The sequence below is a fragment of the Barbus barbus genome (assembly GCF_936440315.1).
Source record: "Barbus barbus genome assembly, chromosome: 4".
NCBI classification, from domain to species: Eukaryota; Metazoa; Chordata; class Actinopteri; order Cypriniformes; family Cyprinidae; genus Barbus; species Barbus barbus.
Genome location: NC_136732.1, coordinates 6,748,982 through 6,768,337, shown reverse-complemented (window position 1 = coordinate 6,768,337; position 19,356 = coordinate 6,748,982). Strand labels below are relative to the sequence as shown.

Genomic DNA, 19,356 nt, shown 5'->3' with positions numbered 1-19,356 from the left:
ATCCAGGTGGAAATTGGAAATTTTGGAGAAGTTGTGGGGACAAAATCAACTTTAGTAAAAAGTGGTGATGTTATGTCCCACCCACATCCAAAAAAGTCACCTATGAAAAGCTCAAGAAGCTTTTTTTTCTGAAAAAAAAATATGGGTCAGAGATGAACGTAGTGGAGAGGTGGAGACAGGGAACTCTTGATAAATGCAGTGGTACTTGCTTTGCATCTCTGACAGTGCAGAAACAGCAGTCAGAACACAGAGCAGAACAGAAGAATGAAGTTCAACAGTGCTTTGAGTGTTGCTGGAGTCACACTTCTCTGCATAGCAGGTAAGATCTTACAAAACGCCTGCAGCATGACAACATTAAAAGTACATTTAATAATGTTTGTTTCAATTGTTTATTAACTGACAAGCCATTTAATTCTTAAGAACCTTTGTAAACACCCTTGACAACTTATGTAAAAACCTTTGGATCTAAAGACTATGGTCAAATGCTTTCAATTGGTTTTGTATAAACAAATACAGAGCCACATGACATGCAATAAAAAAATAAATAAATCGTGAGCACAATTTACTAAAACGTGCACATGATTACTATTCCCTTACCTCAATTTGCTAAATTGTGTGCACGATTTACTAATTCGTTCCCTTGATTTATAAATTGTGTGCACAATTTAGCAAATCGAGAGAACAAATTAGTAAATCGTGTGCACAATTTATAAATCGAGGGAACGAAATAGTAAGAACAGGATTTAGCCTACTATTTTTTTCCTGCATGTCATGTATGGGGCTCCGTACACAAATTCTGCATTTGTATTAATGTTTTTACCAGGGTTCCCACGCTTCTTGAAACGACTTGAATTTCAGACATTTGGATTCAAGGCCTGGAAAACCTTGAAAACAAACATAGGTCATTGAAAGTGCTTGAATTAAATGTAGTTTATGGCGCTATTTCAAAAATGGTCCTAAATGTGCTGTCAGAGAATGAGAATGAGAATGAGCTTTATTGGCCAAGTATGTTTACACATACAAGGAATTTGTTTTAGTGACAAAAAAAAAAAAAAAATAATAAAAAAAAAAAAAAAAAAAAAATAATATATATATATATATATATATATATATATATATATATATATATATATATATATAGACAACTATGTATGTACAGGTCAAGTATGTGCAAATTAGAAATTATAAAAATAAAATAAGTGAGTGTGGTGAATGGATAATGTATTAGTTGTGTGTTCCACGTTTATTATTGAGTGTTCATGAGATGTATTGACTGAGGGAAGAAACTGTTCCTGTGACAGAAACACTGTCTGTCAGGAAGCTGTTGATCCACTGGCAGACGGAGGTGGGGTCGGAGAGCTGAGTTAGTTTATTTTGAAGGGTTTCCGTGATAATGGTGTTAAAAGCGGAGTTAAAAGTCCACAAACAGGATCCTCACATAAGTCCCTGGTCTGTCCAGATGCTGCAGGATGAAGTGCAGTCCCATGTTGACTGCATCGTCCACAGACCTGTTTGCTCTGTAGGCAAACTGCAGGGGGTCCAGTAAGGGTCCAGTGATGTCCTTCAGATAAGCCAAAACCAGTCTTTCAAATGATTTCATGGCTACAGACGTTAGGGCCACAGGTCTGTAGTCATTAAAGGATTAGTTCACTTTTAAAAAAACTTTTGCTGATAATTTACTCACCCCCATGTCATCCAAGATGTCCATGTCTTTCTTTCTTCAGTCGAAAAGAAATTAAGGTTTTTGATGAAAACATTTCTCCATATAATGGACTTCAATGGGACCCAAACGGTTCAAGGTCAAAATGACGGTTTCAGTGCAGCTTCAAAGAGCTTTAAACGATACCAGACGATGAATAAGGGTGTTATCTAGCGAAACGATCGGTCATTTCAAAAATAAATAAAAAAGTTTAAGTTTTATAAGCACAAATGCTCGCCTTGCACTGTTCTGTGATGCGCGTTCGTGACGTCACGTAATACGCAATGATGTTGAAAAGGTCACGGTTGACTTAGGCGGAAGTACCGAGTCAGTGTTTACAAATGTGCGGAAGCAGGACCATATACACATATTCAAATGTCTTTGTGTCAGTTTATCGTTTAAAATGCCCATTTCGTGTGCGTATCCTGGGTGTTTTAATATTAAAAACCCTACTGACTCGGTACTTCCGCCTAAGTCAACCGTGACCTTTTCCACGTAATTGCGTATTATGTGACGTCACGAACGCGCATCACAGAACAGAGCAAGGCGAGCATTTGTGCTCAAATATTATTAAATCCCCATGAGAAATATTAAAAACTAATGCAATACAGAAATTGCAAAGTTAAGGCATCACCATTGGTCAGCAAAATGCTCATTGGGTCAACGGGGTCTGACAAAAACAGGTGGAGAAGAAAAGACCCATGTTAACTGCAAAATAATTAATGTGAAGAACCATCGGAAACCATTTAGTCTGCAACCCCACCATTTTTCAGATCTGCAACCTACCTGGAGTCTCCAGACGTGGAATGTGTCAGGTTCTCAGAGGCTTTGCTTGCTCAAGTGTTATGAAATACATGAAGACAATTTTTTTATAGGCTTTATAGATGGATAAGTTGCAAGAGTGACTCATGAAGGACCAGCACCACATCCTCTTGTACCACTGTTTGAAGAATTTATCTTCCAGAATCTGGCAGTAAGTTTTAGGAGCTCATTTTTAGTCAATCTCTGCAAGACAGACTTTTCAGGATAGGAGATGGACTAAAAATTAATTTCCAAAACTAGACATGGAGCTAAGGAGAAAATGTAGAACTTGAAAAATAAGAAAAACAGTTTAGTGAAAAGCGTTTACAGTTTAAAAGCAAATAGAAAGTCCTATTGTTTTTGCAGATTTGCACATGTCCAGGGTTTAAAATGTTAATGACATATTAACAAAAAAATAAATAAAAAATGATTGAAGTTTTGAGCAGCTGCCTTCCTCTAGGTCAAAGATTAAATAAAAGGGATTTACAAAATAATTTTGACTTGAGTTTATTTATTAATGAGTAACGTCTCTATTGAAAGAATGTTAACATGTTAGTTTTTAATGTTAACAGGTTTTGCAGTGTTATTACAACATTTAACCACATTTTATTCATTTAAAAATTGCAAAATACTTTCAAATTTAAATTGTGTACAAGAACTACAGAAAAAAACAGTTTGATGCATATTTTATCAATATTTCAGAAATTGTATTTGAATATTACCAGTATTGACCTCAAAGCATTTAATTCAATTCATTTGAACACGACTGTTTGATAGGTGCTTGATATAAAATAAATGGTGCTTAAAAAAGTCCTTGAATCTGGCGTTCATGAAAGAGTGGGAAGCCTGTTTTACAAATGCCCACATTATCCTGTTTGAAACGTTCATAATATGCTTTTGGGAATACCCAACAACAGGTCTAAAATGCTTTAATTTTCTTATAATATGCATTTAATTTGACCTTATTTGTCAACGACTCTCAGACGATTTGTTCAAAGAGTTATCTTTTCCAAACCCCTTCTTTGCATTTTACAAGCTGTCCGTGCATAAATAAGAATCCCTTAAGTTGCAAAGACAAGTCTCAAATCCAAAGAGATATTCTTTATAAAAGACTCATCCACTCCCCCGTATCTCTCGCTCCAAATTAACGCAAACCCAGAAGGATCTAATTCACAAACATGTGAAACTGACCTGATTAGTTACTTTATTCATGTCATGAATATGAAATCATTTAACAGGTATTTTGGCTAAAATCAATAAACAACATTATTCAGGTGAACAACCTTGTATTCACACAAATATGCACCAGCGCTGATGTAACAGGTAAAAAAGTGATTGTGAGCTACACAGCCCAGTTTATCAGCTCTGTTCAGATCATTGACTGCTTATTTTATCTTTGTCTTTTCACACAGGTTCCCTCTGCCAGTTAGATGGTAAGTTGTAATAATGGCCATAAAACTGTCCAAATGTGAATCCTCTGTGTCCGTGAGGCACTTTAAGAAGGAAATCATGCTTTCTCTCATCAGTATGTGGTCGAGCCCCTCTCAGCAATAGGATTGTTGGAGGGGAGAACGCGACGGCAGGTGATTGGCCGTGGCAGGTCAGCATTCATGTCTTTGGCGTAAGCCATAACTGTGGCGGGACTCTCATCACTAAAGACTGGGTTTTATCTGCAGCTCACTGCTTCCAGAGGTATGAAGCTTCAATAAAGCTTAAGGTACATTTGTAGATTGATAATAGTGGGATTAAAGCAGACTTTCTCTATTTACAGTTTCCTTTTGTCAAGAGTTGTGATGTACTTTGGTCGTCTGAGCCAATCCGGCTCAAACCTTAATGAGACATCCAGGAGAGCGAGTCAAGTCATCAACCATCCTAACTATGACAGTTCTACTTTTAACAACGACATAGCACTGATCCAGCTCTCCTCCTCTGTGAATTTCTCTGATTACATTAGGCCGGTCTGTCTGGCAGCAGCTGGGAGTGTATTTGGCGGAGGTACAGAGAGCTGGGTCACTGGATGGGGCAGGCTGCAAGAGGGAGGTGAGTGAACATTCCCTTTACAATCAACCAAATACAAACAATACTGTAAACTTTAACAGTTTACCTAGAAATGTTTTTTAAAAGCCATTAAATTGTCCTCTGATCTGTGTCATAGTCACCCAGCTTCCTGATGCACTGCAGGAGGTGATGATACCAGTTGTGAGTGACAGTGACTGTAATAAGAATTATGGAGGAGAAATCACGAGCAATATGATTTGTGCTGGATTGTTAAATGTGGGAGGAAAAGGTGCATGTCAGGTAAGACGCGAGTCATTCATTTTAAACCTGTTTAATTATATCAATTTACCAAAACACTAACAGTTTTGTCACCTGCATACTTTACACCGACTACCCAGTTGTTTAATTAAACCCCAACTTTACTCCACCAATCATGAACTTGTATAATGTCTGCTGGCATCTTGTGTAGATGATGTCTTTTGGAGTCAGAGTCTGTGAAGTTAGTGATTAGTGAAGTTAGCCGCGGTATCAAAGTCCCGCCTCCCTCAGACCCAATCACACAATCTTAATGCAACACCCTGTTTTTATGGCATTAAATAACTAAATAAAACCAAACTTATTAGAAAAAACAAACACACACACACATCAGTGTGATATAGGAACTAACTAAAATGACAGAAACCATTTTTGAGGGGATAATTTGTTTGTTTGCCTTATGTCTCATTCGTTTACAAGGAGTACTGCAGCCAGCCACCAGAGGGATATGATCAAAATGTTTTAGCTTCATTTTTAGGATGTGTGTCGCACACTTGATTTTACCCAAAATGCATCATTTTTCAACTCGGTGACAAGAGAAAAATGCTCACGCTCCTACTGCAAACAATTGAAATTGGTATGCTGGCCTGAGAAAAAATTTAACGGATACATCATACTTTTACCAACACTAGCATTATTATGTCTATAACATACTGCCAGAGATATACCGTATTGACCTGAATATAAGACGACCCCCCTTTTTCCAGATGTATGTTTTGGAAAAAGGCATTTTGAAAACCAAATCTTTTTTTCTCAGTAAAACACATTTTTTCTTAAATTATTTTCATATTGCATTTTTTTCCTATTTTAATTTTTGTTTTGAGAGTATGGTAAATACTGTTAAAATCTACCAATGACATTTAAAAAGATAAAATTTTTGATATACCATAAAAAATAACAGGTAGCCCATCTGAATTATTTAACATTTAGGACTAGCCTACCGGCATTTTATTAACAGTGAAGTGAAATCTTATTCAAATCTGGTTACTGTCTTGTGTTTTAAAATCAGTTACAGAGGAAGTTTGGTCCCATCAGGCTAACATTACAGTTACGACTTTAAGGTTTTCTTTTTCTTTCGTTTTCACTCGCGATCTTGTATTTCATGGCACACTCGTTTTACACGTATTTGGCGTTGGGTGTATTATTGACATGTCAAAGTCTAGACCCTGAATATAAGACGACTGCGTTTTTTCACATGTATTTCCAAGAAAAAACCGTCTTATATTCGGGTCAATACGGTAAATGTTGAATGTTTGTCAATACAGGGAGACTCTGGAGGTCCAATGGTCAGTAGGAACGGCTCCCTGTGGATTCAGTCCGGTATTGTGAGTTTTGGTAAACAATGTGCTGACCCCATATTTCCCACCGTGTTCGCAAGAGTCTCCCAGTACCAGGACTGGATCAAGTCTTACATGGGCAGCAACCAGCCTGGATTTGTTCAATTCAACAATGACATTCAACAAACAACTCCTACTACAACTACAACCCCAACTACAACTACAACTACAACTAAATCTCCAGCTCAGATATCCAACTCCAACATCAGAAGCATGCCCAACCTCCTCTTATTTCCACTTTCTCTCACACTGACCATCATTCCTTTCTCCCTCCATCATGCTTCCTAAAGATTGTTTGAACAGTAATTCTCAGGGTTTGATGAAGAGGACAGTTCTGCTATAAATACTCTCATAAACTTATATTGTTGTGTTTACCATTCATTCTTTATTATTCTATAAATGTACTATTCTTGAAAAGCTCTCTTATTGATTTTATAAGATCATAATGAAGTTTAGCATACATATGTCTTCTGAGATTCAGGATCTTAAAAAATAAAATAAATCAATATGGTCCATCTCTACTATTCATTTATTTTTATTTTTTATTGTTTTTCTTTATTTTTGTTTATATGTCTGATAATCAGGATTTGAAATCTCCAGGATTTCAAGATTTTTTTTGTGTGATTTTTTTTTTCCGATCAAATTTTTTTTTTTCTTTTAAATTATATCACATTTACTAAATTAACTCAAGTGAAGCCACCTTTATTTATATATAGTGCTTTTAACAATACAGATTGTGTCAAAGCAGCTTTACAGTATCAAATAGGAAAGTAGTGTGTCGGTAATACAGAAGGACAGTGGTAATTTTCACAGTTACTCAATTTTCAGTTAAAGGTATTTCATTATTGAATTCAGTGATGTCATCATCCAGTTCTAATAGTAGTTGAGCAATCAAGTCGACGGGCTTATTAACCGTGCAGATTATGTATTATGTTAGATGCAATATTCACAAATAACAAACAAAATGCATAAAGCTTATTAGTTTACTTTGGTTTTTGGTCATTTGAACTTTTAAAACAACCTTAGGACCCTTTTTCCACCTTAACCATGTAAACATTAACAAAGAAGTATTGTAGCTGTACATACTGCTTGTGAATCCAAGTCATACATTTGGTATTTTGGTCTCTTAATAAATTCTGATATATTGATATATAAAAATTAAAAGGGGAAAAAATTCAATAATTAAACAACACTGCGTCGTCAGCATTGGTATAGTATCAGACTTTACTGATCAGCGTGCACTTAACATTATATGAAATTCAAGTTCAAATGGAGTTGACATGGTTTTTGACCAGCGAATGACGGAGATGGAGTGTCAGTAGAAAGGCTGTAACTGTTATCTTAGGCAGTAAGTGCATCGCAATGCTTTCATCAACTTTTACAGGTTATATAACATTTATTGTAGCTATATGGGCGATGAATGGCGCATGATGAACTAAATACAGACGCTAGCACAGAGAGGATCATATCAAAGACCAACCTTAGAAATATTGATATCTCTTGAGAGGGACTTTTCATATGCTCGAGTCGCTTAGATCTCAAAACATCAGATCCATTTGAATTCAATGTAGTGTCAAGCACCAAAAGCAGCCCATTAGTTCAACTTTAATTAAAAAATATGCACTTTATATATATATATATATATATATATATATATATATATATATATATATATATATCACTGTACATATACTTACACAAACATACATTTATGGCACTTAAGTGAACCTTTAAACAATGTACAATGGTGTAATTAAAAATGCACTATATATTGACATCACTTTAAATATGACACTAAACGTTTTACAATTAATCATCATCGCACACCTGCGGGTAATGTGCGTAGGAAAAAATAAGTAAACAAACTAAGAAACAAAAGAAAATCCAGCACACTACCAATACTTGTAAGATTCAAAAACAATTTATTAGCAGCATTTTGATCTCATCGGGCATATTCATTCATATTCATACAGGTTTGAGCTCAATCACATTAAAATTACATCATGGCAAATCACTGCAATAGATGCAATTAAAAAAACAACCTTGCATTTGTAAAATATTACAGTTTCTGGGGGGTTGAATCACAGGAGTTGTTTTCTGATGTTCTCCACGTCTTACTCCATGACCACAAAAAAAAAAATACATTTCTTTTGTGTGATTTAGGATTCAAATTGTCCAGTTTTGTTCTTTGATGAAGATCTCGGGTTGTGACACGCTAGGTCTGGTGCAGGTTGCTCTCACTGATTATGTGTAGGTCGTTGTATGTGGGATAATATCCACACACCATTTCAAACAGGAGTATCCCCTGTGACCTCATTGTCATTAGCATTGCATGACTTCTGGTGGACAGTACGATCTTGTGCCACTAAAGAAGCCTGACACACATTCACATGTTGTTTACATATAGGATGTGTTAATTATAACAAAACTTCATGAACTCACCGCACTCGAGAGTCGATTAGTTTGACCTCCAGGGTGTTCTGGTTCACGAGCAGGTTCTCAGGTTTGAGGTGTCCATGCCTCGCTGGCTGCAGATCCTCTGTGGAGCTTCATGAAACTATTCAAGTCCATGCAGGGCACGTGCCGCTCCATGACCATGACGCAGTGGTCTGTGTCGTCCTCCCAGTCCAGCAGTTTAATGATCTGAGGAACACTGGGACCCTTATTGGTTATGAGTGACAGGCCAGTCTCCATGGGGAGGCTTTTAGGATGACCAGGCTAAAAGAAAGGAAATATTAAATTCAATTTATTTGTATAGCGCTTTTCACAATGCAAATCGTTGCAAAGCAGCTTTACAGAAAATGTAAGTTTCTACATTATATTTAGTAATAGCTTATCAGTGGTGACAATCTCAAGTTGATGTCCATATGGCAGAAATGTATGGTTAAAATCAAGCAGTTAGTTAATGTCATGTAATCAAGCAGATGGTGAACACTATTAACAGCAATGATTATATGTTGCAATCAAACTTGTAGCAAGTTTTGCTAGTAGTTTTGTATGTTGTCTGAGGTTGGCATCCAGTGAGGTCTTCTGGGGGGTTGGCATCTTTTCTCAGGTCTTTGTTTTCTTTGGCTGGATCCAGACTGAAGCTTTGTAATTCCTAGTTACCACAGGATGCCAACAGAGAAGGTAGGTCTAATAGAGAGAAATTAGCGGAGCTGCTGTCCCAGCTAAGCAAAAAATTATGAGCTCAACCCAAGCAAAAGAATGAAAACGTGCATTTGATCAGACGTAACTGAAGTAGAAGGTTATGAGATGAGCGATTCCACAGTTTCTGTCCACAAGGGGTGTAATGAACAAAATAGATTGAATAATAATATCCAGTTGTTGTAATTTTTTTATTTGTAGTTCACTAGATGTAAGAAATAATAAAGATACTTTTATCCCACTAAGCCTTGGCATTATCGTGTAATGAGACTTTATTTTATTTCCGTCCCCATAAATTGCGGATGTCAGGGTGGGTCATTCAGTGCATCTGGATTTTTCCTAAGTAATTTCTTTCATTTCCTTTAATAAAATCCTGAATTTTGGTGCATAACATTTATTTTGGTGTGTCTTCTACAAAATATTACTACTAACACTGAAAATATAATTCCCTTAATCCACCACGTTTACTAACGTTTGTTACACCTTCTGTCCAAGCAGTTACGCACGTTAAACTATGATTCTAAAGGAAACTGAGATATCATTTTTCCATGTAATTCTATCAGTAGCAAAACGATAAAAAAATCTTGTGTGGGTTAAATTCTCATATGCGTTGCTACATGATAAATTGTTAATAAATCGGGATAAAACAGGGGCAGAGATTTTCTGTCCAAAAATCATAACGCTCGTACATTTTATTCTGACGCTGAATTTCTCAACGGTTCTCATGTCAGAAATAAGATTGTCTAGGTCACGATCGCTCTGCATGGGAGGAAGAGTTAACAGGATTTCACAGATTTCGACGAATGTGGGTAAGTTTGTGGCTTCTGTCCAAAAGTTTACCAACATTAAAATGATACGAACGTGGTAAACTTTGGTTAAGTAAACATTAAATAGGATTATTGTGGTGAGAAAGGATAAAAGAGTATGCAAGTCGGATGATTGCTAGTGGTTTCGGACCGAAAGCGGCGTCGTGTTCATCGTGAAACAGCATGTATGAATGGTGGTTTTATACATTGACAAATTCTGCACATCTTGTTCGTAAATTAGACGAAAATTTTCAGTCTGTCCAAGTTCGAACGTTGTTTTCTGAGTATTTTTGACTCAATAAGCTGTTCATGAAAGTCAACATGGTCAATGACATTTTTCTGTTTTTGTTTTTTTGATGATCATTTTTTTTTCTGTCCAATGTTCGTAAGAATATAGCTTAGGCTGTCGAAGTTAACACGTTAATAGTGCATTAACACAATCTCACTTATGCCATTAGAATAAACTGTCGGCGTTAATCGGTTTTTAAACAACAGTGAACTGGGCTATAATGTTAAGGAACACACGCAGATTTTCCGCACTGACGGCACACAATAAAGCTAGTTTAAACATTAGCTTTGTGGTAAAATTAAGCTTCACAGCTTGTCAAGTGTACCTTCATCATGTCCAAATTATGTAGGCCTCAGGCGATGCGCGAGTTTACTTTCAATTCCACCGGAGCTCCGTTTAGAGCCCTGCACGGGCCTCAAATTTAGGCCCTAGCCCGGCCCACGTCCAACAGCTTATCAGAATTACCGGCCCGAGCCCGTCTTTTTTTCCACCCTTCACCTAAAACAGTTTATAATATACTGTTTTGGCTATTAAAATAGTTCAGTTTTGTGTGTAATAGCAAAATTATTATATTTCGTTTCTTTATTAAGTTAATTTAGAAAAACGTTTGGAGCATGTTTGTTCGTTAAATAGCCTATAAGTTTTAGTTTTTTTTAAAGTAACGACCAAGCGGCCAGCTGCATGAGCTGATCATAGCCTATGTTTGATCAATTTAGCCTCCTCATATCATCACGACTTGCCTAAAATAAAATCTATAGATATACTAAAACAGTTCAAGTATATAACAATGTTTAAACGTTAAACCTGCGCTATAATAATAATGTGCGCTAGTCTATATCTAAGTTTGTGCGGAGAGTGGAAGCTAAAGCGCGCTCTGCAGGACATGGAGGCACCAGCAAACACTTGGAATGTTTTCAGTGGAAACAAATTAAAATAGCCTACGCTGTCTTTTTTTCTTTTTGATAAGAGTAATACATCATTTGGACCTGTAAAGGGTCTACTTGTATTTGTGCGCACTCACAATACCAACAAAAGGTAGTTCTGTTATAAAACAAAGAAAACAAACATGATGTGCTTTCTGCGTCTTTAACAGGAGCGCTTCACAAAAATGAACCGAAGCTGAGCGAATACATGCCTCACAGACATGATAAATATATCTATAGAAACCTTTAAATTATTACTTAACGAAATAAGAGTTTTTGTTTTCAATTTTTTTATTATAATTTAATCATAATCATTAAAGATGTATTTCTCTCTAAAGGCGCGTCTAATGAGGAGACGGTGAGTCAGGATCAGAAACTTCATCCTTGCGACATGGACTCAGAAAACATTAGTTTATTAGCAAATAATTCTAATATCTCCTTACTGTTTCCCGCAGACACATTCATGGTTATGTTTGCTGGGGTTTTACAGCAAGCTTTAGCCTATTGCGTGCATTTGAACGCAGAAATATTCAGCTGCTGAAGTCACTTGCGCTCGCTGCTGCTGCTGCGGGACACTAAACACCATCGAGCTGCTCTCAGTCGCGGCAGCACGGTCTCGTGTTGTTTCCACCAGAGCGGCAATTTTTTTCATCACTAATCGATAGATGTCTATAATATAAAAATAAGGAGAAACCCAAAACAGGCCCGAGGCCCAGCCCGCATCTGAACTATGATGTGGAAATTGGCCCGAAGCTCGGCCCTAGAGGAGAAAAAAGTCGGGGGCCCGTTGGGCCCGGGCCGAAATGCAGGGCTCTAGCTCCGTTTGCTGGCAGCTAGAGCGTACCGTGAATTTGTGCTCATTTCCTTGCCTGTATTGGTCGATTAGCCTATCATGCGATTCAGCGTTACTTCACTTAATTGACCAGTCAAGAGTCAAACTATTGCTGAGCCACAGCTCAGCAATAGCCTATAGCAGTGCTTCTCAAAGTCCGGACTCCGGTCCGGATCCGGACCCGGAGGGAATTCAATCCGGACCCACTTCGATTTCATATTTCAAGAACACTAATTATATTTCCTACTTTGATAAACGCACGTTAAACTTGTAAATCATTTGTTTATTTATTCTTATTTTTTATGTCTTTTTGGAGAAGGTCCGAAATTGCAGGCGAGATATTGAAACTTTTCCTTCATGACGTTGTCGTCATTACATCCATTGATCGTATGACGTTTGACATAATCAGGCGACATTTCACCGCTAAAATTTTTATTGTTTTGTTTTGCTATCACTTATATTATGGCAATTTGTCTTATAGCAGTGCCCAGTGTATACATTTATTTGTGGCGGCTTGTCACAATATCAAAACTGACCGCTACAAATAGATTTTCCAAAAGGCTTATACTTCGTTGAATAAACTGAGCACTGCGCGTTTCAAAAATAAAATACTGCGCGGTGATCAAAATAATGATCATTATATGAATGTATCTTTTAAAAGAACCGTCCGTTTTATTCAGAAAAGCTTTGATGTCAATTTTCATTTGGTCTTTCCTGTAATGGCTGATAAAGTAGCGCTTATTTGATTACAGTCGTTACCGGGGAAACAGCTATATATCACGCTCCAACAGCGCCTCCTGCTGGCAGAGAATCAACTTGCATTTGCTAGTCTGCGGGAAACACTGGTGTCTGTCAGCAAACATAAACAAAAAAAGCATGCTTCAGAACTGTTTTGAGAAGGTGCTTAAGTTTTGAGCCATGTATTATTACTATGAATTAGGCTACTACTACTACTATTACTATCTTGTGCCCTGCAATAACCATTTACGCAAACTCTCTTTTGATATAAAGGGAATAAAAGAGAAAATCGGCCCAAAAAATCAGCATCATATATCGGCCATAGGCTGCCCTGATTTCTAAATATTGGCCAGAGAAAAAACATTATAGGTCGACTTCTACTGCTGACATTTAAATTAATTGTTTTGCCACTTTTGCACTTGTTATTAAAGTATTTGAATGCAAAGGGAACCTTTTTTTTTTTTTTAATTAGTATTTGTTATATGTTATGTATGTTTATTAAAAACACGTTTTGTAATAACCAATTGTTCCGGACCTTTGACACTGATGAAAATTCAGATTTGGACCTTTGAATGTAGACTTTGAGAACCCCTGGCCTATAGTCTTGTGTATTATTTCTCCTAATCATATTTAGCACATCATGCCTAATAAATGTCTGAAGTATCTTATATTCATTATTTTAAAAGGAACACACCGGCAGGCCTAATATGAAATCCAAAAACTTTTCCAAATACTTTGTAGGCCACCATTCATGCAGCATCATATTCTGTAAATCAGGCTATGTAAATTGCAGCCTATCATAGAGAAGATAATATCCTCATCTTGTAATTGACATGAACATGGAGACTAACAGTCATCATTCATATTTCAGATTGTTAATTTAAGAAGTGTATTCAAGAAATGAAACAGCTATTCTGTAAATTAAGTTTGCTGTGGTGTTCAGAGCATATAATTAAACACAATTATACATTTATAGTGTTAAAAAATAATTAGTCATAACTCTTATACATACAGTTGGGCAAAAAAGTATTTAGTCAGCCACTGTCACAAAACGGCCAGGCTCTCCCGCCAGTCAATTACCACGATCCACGTCACCTGAGTTCTGATCACACGCACCTGCACCCCATCGCCATCAGCACCCAGAACCAGATAAAAGCACTCACCTCCAGTCACTCAGTGTCCGATCTCGTTGCTACAACGTGGACTCTCCCCGACGATCTCCAAGACGTTGAGTATTACCTCTGCAATCTTTACCTGTTGAAACTTACCTCCTGTTCTCTTCCTCGTTGTCTTCCCCGCTCTCCAGTGTGTCACATCACCGCCTCGGCCAGCACCTGAAGACATGTTAAGACACTTTAAGAAGCACGAATCATCACCTGCAAGACTTCTCAAGTTCACGACTCACCTCACTATTCACAGAGCCACTCATCCTGTTATAATAAACACAACTTGTTTTACACCTACCTCCGTGTTGCGAAGTGTCTGTTACAAGATTCAAGATTCAAGAGTTTTATTTGTCACATACACAATTATACAGAGTATAACCAGCAGTGAAATGTAGGTCAGGTCCGCTCCAAGGACAGTGCAATTATAAAGAATACAAATATTAAGAAGGAGTACAAAACATAAAATAAAATAAAGATAAAAAAATATAAATATAAATGTGCAGGTCAGTATGTTGTTGACAAATAGTAATGAGAGGAATGTGCAAAAAATAATGTGCAAAAAGTTGTACAGGGTATTTGAATAGCAGCAATATGAGGTAGAGAAAAATTATGAAGCTTATTGATATATGATATTTACATGGAGAAAAATTATGAATAGCTTATTGTTATGGTGATATTACATGGAGTCAAGTGATATTATGACACAGAGTTAGAGTTTAGGAGCCTGATGGCCTGGGGGAAGAAGCTCCTCCTAAGTCTCTCAGTTTTTGCCATCAGGCTACGGAAGCGCTTACCAGATGGAAGCAAAGTGAATAGACGGTTACCAGGGTGAGTAGAGTCCTTGAAGATTTTAACAGCTCTATTTTTGCAGCGTTACAGCCACCAATTGTGCAAGTTCTCCCACTTAAAAAGATGAGAGAGGCCTGTAATTTTCATCATAGGTACACTTCAACTATGAGAGACAGAATGGGGGGAAAGAATCCAGGAAATCACATTGTAGGATTTTTAAAGAATTTATTTGCAAATTATGGTGGAAAATAAGTATTTGGTCAATAACAAAAGTTAATCTCAATATTAATGTTGGCAATGACAGAGGTCATACGTTTTCTGTAAGTCTTCACAAAGTTTTCACACACTGTTGCTGGTATTTTGGCCCATTCCTCCATGCAGATCTCCTCTAGAGCAGTGATGTTCTGGGGCTGTCACTGTGTAACAATCTCAATATTAGCGATGTCACATCAAATAAAATACAAACAGTTCAGTCATTTCACGATGCAAAAGAGACGTATATTGTATAAACACCCAGATTAAACATATCATTAATCACACACATGAGCAAAGTCCACCTTGTCGTGACTTATCGTAGATCCCTTAGTCTTTGCACTAAAAGATGAGTTGCGTACTTCTTACCGCAACCTTCGTTAGTCCCAGACAAATGTACCCAAGTCCTTTGTGCTGCATTGCATCAAAAAGCCCAATGTCACGAAACACTCCACAACATCACAAGTAAATCCTGCCAGCGAGGCATGCTGCAAACAAGGATATCCACCTGGTAAACTAGAGGTCCGTCAATTGGAAAAGTTCCCAGGAAAACAACACCCCACACATTGGTTCCTACCCCCTTATATACATATGCAATCATCATCCATAGAGAAAACATTAAACAGGAAGAAACAAAAACAGGAATTAATACAAGAGTCCAGCACAGCATTATAGGAAATGGAGTCAAGAACTTCAAAGTATTAGAAATCAAGATACAACTTGATAACCTTAATCCAATTTCCATTCTTGGATAACACGCTGACATAAATTAAATATAAATATGTAGAGGTGCTACAACTGGGCAACATGGACTTTCAACTCCCTCCAAAGATTTTCTATGGGGTTGAGATCTGGAGACTGGCTAGGCCACTCCAGGACCTTGAAATGCTTCTTACGAAGCCACTCCTTCGTTGCCCGGGCGGTGTGTTTGGGATCATTGTCATGCTGAAAGACCCAGCCACGTTTCATCTTCAGTGACCTTGCTGATGGAAGGAGGTTTTCACTCAAAATCTCACTATACATGGCCCCATTCATTCTTTCCTTTACATGGATCAGTCGTCCTGGTCCCTTTGCAGAAAAACAGCCCCAAAGCATGATGTTTCCACCCCCATGCTTCACAGTAGGTATGGTGTTCTTTGGATGCAACTCAGCATTCTTTCTCCTCCAAACACGACGAGTTCAGTTTTTACCAAAAAGTTCTATTTTGGTTTCATCTGACCATATGATATTCTCCCAATCCTCTTCTGGATCATCCAATTGCTCTCTAGCAAACTTCAGACGGGCCCGGACATGTACTGGCTTAATCAGGGGGACACGTCTGGCACTGCAGGAGTCCCTGGCGGCGTAGTGTGTTACTGATGGTAGCCTTTGTTACTTTGGTCCCAGCTCTCTGCAGGTCATTCACTAGGTCCCCCCGTGTGGTTCTGGGATTTTTGCTCACCGTTCTTGTGATCATTTTGACCCCACGGGGTGAGATCTTGCGTGGAGCCCCAGATCGAGGGAGATTATCAGTGGTCTTGTATGTCTTCCATGTTCTAATAATTGCTCCCACAGTTGATTTCTTCACACCAAGCTGCTTGCCTATTGCAGATTCAGTCTTCCCAGCCTGGTGCAGGTCTACAATTTTGTTTCTGGTGTCCTTTGACAGCTCTTTGGTCTTGGCCATAGTGGAGTTTGGAGTGTGATTGTTTGAGGTTGTGGACAGGTGTCTTTTATACTGATAACGAGTTCAAACAGGTGCCATTAATACAGGTAACGAGTGGAGGACAGAGGAGCCTCTTAAAGAAGAAGTTACAGGTCTGTGAGAGCCAGAAATCTTGCTTGTTTGTAGGTGACCAAATACTTATTTTACCAAGGAATTTACCAATTAATTCATTAAAAACCCTACAATGTGATTTCCTGGATTCTTTCCCCCCATTCTGTCTCTCATAGTTGAAGTGTACCTATGATGAAAATTACAGGCCTCTCTCATCTTTTTAAGTGGGAGAACTTGCACAATTGGTGGCTGACTAACCATAAAATAAAGAAAAGGTAGTTTACTTTGCATCACAAGAATTAAAAATTGTAGCCTTTTAACTCTTTCCCTGCCAAACATGGAATTTTCCATTATTCAAGAGACAACGCTTCCTTGCCAAACATGGAATATTCCATTATTCAAGAGACAACGCTTCCTTGCCAAACATGGAATATTCCATTATTCAAGAGACAACGCTTCCTTGCCAAACATGGAATTTTCCAGGTTTCCATGTTTTCACTGTTATACACTCAGGAGCACTATTATGCATCTCCTGAATGAGTCTTGAAAATGCCGATCAAAAACACAGATCAGGAAGATGCAGAGATGAGCGATCTCTCATAATGCGATAATCAACACTAAACTGCATATAAATGAAAACTGCCTAATGTTGATCCAGGAAGTGGTAAAGGACTGCACAAGCTTTGGGAGAGCTGATGAAAGCCCATCTACTGCATCTTTGCTTTGATGATCATACTGAATATGGTTCAGATGTAGTATTTGATAAAAATGCAATTTTGCTCAAAATGTTGCTTTTTTTATGAAACCTACCTATATTCAAGTGTTGATTAAAAAATGCTTGAAACTAGAATATTTTTTTAGTTTAAAAGTAGATGGTCTGGTCTCTATTTTGATGTATTGCATGTTCAGATATTCTGTAATGATCACTGTCGTCAAAGATGATTGACAATTAGAATATAGTTTGGATTGGCGGTATGGTTCTGTTCTGGGCAAGAACTCCCTGCCCATTTATGCAGCCTAGCATGGATGAGAGCAGCGATAACCCCCCAAAACAAAACCATATGCTGCTATATCCCCCAACATAAACTGATAGCAAAATCTCGAAGCCTTAGCAACAAGAATGTTGCCCTTAACCAAAGACCAAAACAAATATTTTTGCAAAACCCACATAACCTGTAGCAACAAGCATGTTGCCTAGACAGATGGCTTAATGAATGTTGCCAATACCTTAAAAGCTTAAGCAATATGTTTTCAGCAACACCAAAAACATGTTTCCAATTCAACTACAGCTTTAAGCACAAGCATGTTCCAAATAATGACCGGATTGCTCTGGAACAAGTGTGTTCCCAGCAATACAGCTATAACTAAGAACAAGCATGTTTTCAATACAACCAAGAGCTTAAGAACAAGCATGTTTTCAATACGAATAGACAGAAGCGTGTCTGATACTGGAGCAGAATCAACGCTGAAATGAAGGCTGCATCCGAAACTGGAAAATGCTGCCTTTGGAAGACATATTCCGAGGAAAGAAGGCATCAAGACATGTCGAATCCAAAGTTAGCCTTACTTCCTACCTCCTGAGATACCTTCATTTGGTCGAGTATTAAAAGCAGAATAGATGTATCCTTCGTTGCCTTGATACCCATAATCCCGTGTGGTTGAGCAAAATAAAGATGGTGTCTGAAGTCATTTCTAGCTAGTAATAAGTATTAAGACATTAAATAACTGCTTAGTTGTCAACAAAGCTCGTTCTATATCATTGAACCGTTAAGATGCCTCAAAAGCATGTCTGATATCATTTTCATGACCTTCATGAACAAACACTGCCTGCAAAGTCGTTGGCTGAAAAGCAGCATATCAGCCAAGGTTTCGGAACAAACTTCAACTGAACAATGACCGTTTACCATTACTCTTGGAGCTGCACCGCAGCAGAAATGATTCTGTTTGCACCATGGTCATTACTTTCTGCTGCTTAAATCTGTGCTGCAAGTATTGTATAATTTTGTTTACTCACTATAGTCTTATCTTATTCAAAATGTTAGACATGTTTAAGAATGTAATCCATGTACTAGTCTATGCAAAGTGTGATATCGATTATACTGGATGTCTAACTACTGATTATGGGTCTTGGAGTGCCATCTACTGGCCATACTGATTATAAGTCTTTAAGGGCCATGCACCGGTCAAAAGTGCAGGTGTTACCAGTAAACTTAGAATAACCCGAGGAACTTTGGGTGATTTCCAGAATATGACGAATATGACAGATACATGTAAACAACTGTGATGTATGTCTTCTGGGATCACTGCCAAACAATGGGAGTGATGGAATAAAGAACTTTTTACTTTTTAAAAAATGGCGGATATGGCCAGACGCCACCATTAAAAATTGGACCAGGTGGACTAGTAATTAAATGTGGTAAATCAAACAGACATAACCAATAAGAAAAACAGGAACTACCAAATTTGGGCAATAAAAACAGTATATATGATGCTGTACTGACACTCGAG

General features: G+C 37.7%; 2 protein-coding genes across 3 annotated transcripts in view; both read left to right on the top strand.

Annotated features, from left to right (window-relative positions):
• The window catches only part of LOC306867168 (uncharacterized protein), a 514,062-nt gene that overhangs the window by 391,479 nt on the left and 103,227 nt on the right, over positions 1-19,356 (top strand). The gene's annotated exons all lie outside the window — the stretch shown is intronic.
• On the top strand, positions 223-6,659 carry LOC306866969 (chymotrypsinogen A-like). The gene is made up of 6 exons (XM_079412430.1): positions 223-319; positions 3,913-3,933; positions 4,027-4,192; positions 4,272-4,540; positions 4,656-4,798; positions 6,079-6,659. The coding sequence occupies exons 1-6, from the start codon at positions 265-267 to the stop codon at positions 6,436-6,438; spliced, it is 1,014 nt and encodes a 337-aa protein (XP_079268556.1). The 5' UTR covers positions 223-264; the 3' UTR covers positions 6,439-6,659.

Excerpts from the sequence above, each read along its gene's own strand:
- LOC306866969 (XM_079412430.1), top strand. The coding sequence starts at position 265 with ATGAAGTTCAACAGTGCTTTGAGTGTTGCTGGAGTCACACTTCTCTGC. Across the intron at positions 4,193-4,271 it reads GCAGCTCACTGCTTCCAGAG|TTTCCTTTTGTCAAGAGTTG; the intron begins GTATGAAGCTTC and ends CTCTATTTACAG. Across the intron at positions 4,799-6,078 it reads GAGGAAAAGGTGCATGTCAG|GGAGACTCTGGAGGTCCAAT; the intron begins GTAAGACGCGAG and ends TTGTCAATACAG.